General features: G+C 37.9%; 1 protein-coding gene across 1 annotated transcript; it reads left to right on the top strand.

Annotated features, from left to right (window-relative positions):
* LOC109346948 lies at positions 791–2,194 on the top strand. Its single transcript, XM_019586688.1, has 2 exons — positions 791–1,599; positions 1,639–2,194. Exons 1-2 carry the CDS (start codon positions 791–793, stop codon positions 2,192–2,194), a joined length of 1,365 nt encoding a protein of 454 aa, XP_019442233.1.

Below are 4,818 nucleotides of genomic sequence, written 5' to 3'. Positions count from 1 at the left end.
TTCATCATTACTGTCAAACGGCAAAGCCTTAAACTAGAGACACAAAAAAACTACTTACTCATGATTGTTGAGAAAACAGAAGAAATAGAGACGAACACCATCCTTCAAATAAGAGGAATGGGATGAAACAATTTCAATCATTGTTGCCTCTCTTCATCATACAAACAAAATCTAATTAATATTCTGAAAACATGTTTAGATCTGAGTACTAAGACTATTTTTATATATGTTGGAAGTTGCGTCCAAGCCCATAAAAAAATAAACATAAATAAAGTGAAAGTCCTAAGATAATGTTCCGAATCTTTTCATTGTTCATTAATTCTGGGGTGCTGGTTCCGAATCTTTTCCAAATCATTTCTTCTTTTTCCTTTGTGTTAGAGATTTGTGATAATTCAGCTTGTTAGTTAGAAGGAAAGTTAGTTTGTTTCTACTTGTATGCCAAGTTAGTTAAGGCTTAGTTGATATAAATATCATGTAATTGAAGTTTGCAATCAATTGAATTTGAATACAAGTTTATCTCTACTCTTCATATACTCTTTCTCCGTTTTTCTTTTCTAATTCTTTTGCTACCAGTACACTGATGCATTGTGTGTGCATAGCAACTTCTGTTTCTTGCGTAACAAGCAAAGGCAAATTTGTGTATGTGAGTTGTAATTACTTGGTTAATTTCAATAGTGGTATCTAGAGCAAGGTTCAAACTAGGAACAACCTGTGTGGAGTCAAGGGTGTAACCAAGTCAGAAGAGGAGAACAAGAAGGAAGGTTGCAGAAGTGAAGAAGCTTGAACAACAATGGCTAATGACAATGGTTTCTCAATGATGCTGCCAGTGCTGGACACCAAGAACTATGATAGGCGGAGGATCCAGATGAAGGCAATTTTTGGATTCCAAGAAGTATATGAGATCATACAAAATGGGTATCAAGAGATTGAAGATGATGCCAATGAAGCTCAAAGAACTATCTTTAGAGAATTCAAGAAGAAGGATTGCAAAACCTTGTTCCTAATCCATCAATGTGTAGATGGAGCCAACTTTGAAAAGATTGCTGGTGCAAAGACAGCAAAAGAAGCTTGGGATAGATTGGAGAAAAGCTATGAAGGTGCAGTCAAGATCAAGAAAGTCAAGCTTCAAACCATAAGAAGAAAATACGAACTTCTACAAATGGAAGAGAGGGAAACAATCTCAGATTATCTTACCAAGATTCTGACTTTAACAAATCAGATGAAGGCATGTGGAGAAGAGGTAAGAGACCAATCTGTGATTGAGAAAGTGCTTAGAACCTTAACTCTTAAATATGATCATATAGTTGTAGCAATAGAAGAGTCTAAGGACTTGGGTGCCCACAAATTTGAAGAATTACAAATTTCTCTTGAGGCACATGAACAGAGGCTAAAAGAGAGGTATGCAGAAAAGGGAGAGGCTCAAGCACTTCAAACACAATTTATCAAGAAATCAGGTGGACATTGGAACAACAATGTGAGGAGAAATAAGGATAGATGGCAGAATGAGAAATGGAGAAAAGGTGAAGGCCTGAAAAATGAACAAGGCTTCCAAGAGCATGATCAAAAGAGAGGCCCTACCTGGAACTCAGTGAACCAGAAGTAGATTGATAAGAAGAAGATACAATGTTACAATTGTAGGAACTATGGCCACTATGCAGCTGAGTACAAATTCAACAAAACTTTGGGCAAGAAGAATGAAGAAGCAAGATTGGCACAGGGTATAGAACCAGATGATGATGATCATTACCTGCTTATGACTACTACTAAAAACAGTGAAGAAGATGGAGACTTCTGGTATCTTGACACTGGATGCTCTAACCATATGACAGGTAAGAAAGGATGGTTCACCACACTTGATGAATCAACAAAGAGTCAAGTCAAATTTGCTGATCATAGTGCAGTTTCAGCAGAGGGAATTGGCAAAGTAATGATCAAGAGAAGAGATGGGAAGTCTGCATACATCTCCAATGTCCTCTATGTGCCAAAAATGAAAAGCAATTTATTAAGCCTTGGACAATTGCTGGAGAAAGGCTACACAATGGAGATGAAGGATGGAATGATGAAGGTGTTTGATAAATATAAACACAATATCTTGAAAGCTCCTATCTTAGCCAACAGGACATTCAAGATAGGCATACAAATGAGTGATCAAAGGTGTCTTCAATCAACTCTTGAGAAGGACACATGGCTATGACATCAAAGATTTGGGCACCTAAGCTTTAAAAATCTAGATTTGTTGAAGATAGGAGGATTTGTGTCTGGATTACCACAGATCAGGATACCAGAACAAATGTGTGATGAATGCCTTACTAGCAAGCAAACAAGAAATGCCTTTGTCTCAAATGTTCCAACCAAGTCAGTAAAGGCATTGGAGGTAGTATACACTGATGTGTGTGGACCCTTTGAAGAAGAATCAATTGGAGCCAATAGGTACTTTGTAACCTTTATAGATGATCATACAAGAAATAAGTGGATCTATCTATTAAATAAAAAGAGTGATGTGCTTGCTACATTCAAGAAGTTCAAGGCTCAAGCAGAAAGACAAATTGATGCCAAGCTGAAACAATTAAGGTCAGATGGTGGAGGAGAATATGTGTTTGCTGAATTTCAGGATTTGTGTGTCAAAGAAGGAATAATACATGAGGTGATTGCTCCCTACACACCTCAACACAATGGTACAACAGAGAGAGCAAACAAAACAATTCTTAATATGACTAGAAGCATGCTCAAGACAAAAGGATTGCCTAAGAAGTTTTAGGGTGAGGCTGCTTCCACTGCTGTGTATCTTCTCAACAGATGCCCAACTAAAAGGTTAAATGAGAAGACTCCTGAAGAAGCTTGGTCAAGAATCAAACCAAATGTGAGTCATCTAAAAATCTTTGGCTCTATTTGCTACACACATGTTCCTGAGGTTAGAAGAAGAAAACTGGATGACAGAGGAGAAAAACTCATTTTTCTAGGTTATCATTCAACTGGAGCATACAGAGTTTTTGATCCTAAGAAGGAAAAATTGATAATAAGCAGGGACTTGAGATTCGATGAAGATCAGTGCTGGAATTGGAATCAAAATGGCTCAACAGAGAATCAAGATGTCTTGTTGAAATTTGAAGATGATGAAGGAAATGACTTGATTGAGACAATGGTGCACGATCAAGGTGAAATGTCCAACACTCTATCCAATCATCCAACAACTCAGAGAAATAGACATCCACCAACAAGACTAAATGACTATGAGGTATTCCCTTATTCAACCATAACAGCAGATGGTGACTTTGTGCATATGGCATTACTTGCTGAAATGGAACCAGTAAGACTAGAAGAGGCACTGAGTCAACCTCATTGGATTTAAGCAATGGAAGAAGAACTAAGATCAATTGAAACAAATGACACATGGAGCCTAGTCCAATTGCCAAAAGGGAAGAGAGCCATATCTGTCAAGTGGGTGTACAAGACAAAGTTGAATCCAAATGGTGAAGTGTCAAAGCATAAAGCCAGGCTTGTTGCAAAAGGGTTCTTACAAAAGCAAGGTCTTGATTATAATGAAGTTTTTGCTCCAGTGGCTAGGCTAGAAACTTTAAGGCTTATAGTTGCCTTAGCAAGCTATAGCTACTGGGAAATTCACCAAATGGATGTGAGATAAGCATTCCTAAATGGCCCCTTGGATAAAGAAGTTTTTGTGAAGCAACCACCTGGTTTTGAGATAAGAAACAAAGAAGATCTAGTGTACAAGCTACACAAAGCCTTGTATGGGCTTAAGCAGGCACCAAGAGCATGGAATAGAAGAACTGATGCATTCCTGCTACAACTTGGGTTTATAAAATGCACTGCAGAACATGGTGTGTATGTAAAGGGCAGTAACAATTCATATCTTCTCATTGTTTGCCTCTACGTAGATGATTTATTAATCACAGGTGGAGATTCAAATGACATCTCAATGTTTAAACAACAAATGCAATATGAGTTTGAGATGTCTGATCTTGGCAAATTAGCATACTTCCTAGGCATTAAGTTCAAACAAACCAAGCTTGGGACAGTTATGCACCAAAGCAAATATACAAATGATGTGTTGAAAAGATTTCACATGATGGAAAGCAATAAGGCATCCACTCCTGCAGATTCTGGAATTCAACTCAACCAACAAGGTAATGACAAACCAGTTGACAAAACTTTGTTTAGACAAATGAATGGTTCACTAAGATACATATGCAATACCATACCCGATATTGCTTATGGAGTTGGTTTAGCAAGCAGATTCATGGAAGATCCACAATAATCTCATCTTGTTGCAGTGAAGAGGGTAATGAGGTATCTGAGGGGAACAATAGGGCATGGAGTCTTGTTTCCTCTCAAGCAAAACAACAAGGGCAACAGTGAAATGGTAGGCTTTTCTGATGCAGATTGGTGTGGAGATAAAACAGAAAGAAAAAGCACAACATGGTATCTATTCAAGTTAGGTGATGCTCCTATAAGTTGGTGTTCCAAGAAGCAAGATGTAGTTGCTCTATCCTCTTGTGAAGCTGAGTATATAGCAGCTTGTATGTGTGCTTGTCAAGCTGCTTGGATGATGTCTTTGTTGAAGGAATTGCAAGTACAAGCAGATGATGGAATCTTACTAATGGTGGATAACAAGTCTGCAAGCAATCTTGCCTTAAATCCAGTGTCTCATGGAAGAAGCAAACATATAGAGACAAAGTTTCATTACATAAGGGAGCAAGTAAGTAAAGGAAAGGTGAGGTTAGAGTTCTGCAACTCAGAAGCTCAACTAGCAGATATCTTTACAAAGCCTTTGAAGAAGGAAAGGTTTGAGAAGCTAAGGTT

Source organism: Lupinus angustifolius, chromosome LG05 (genome assembly GCF_001865875.1).
Source record: "Lupinus angustifolius cultivar Tanjil chromosome LG05, LupAngTanjil_v1.0, whole genome shotgun sequence".
Classification (NCBI taxonomy): domain Eukaryota; kingdom Viridiplantae; phylum Streptophyta; class Magnoliopsida; order Fabales; family Fabaceae; genus Lupinus; species Lupinus angustifolius.
Note: the sequence above shows the minus strand (reverse complement) of the source record. Positions and strands in the feature narration are given on the sequence as shown.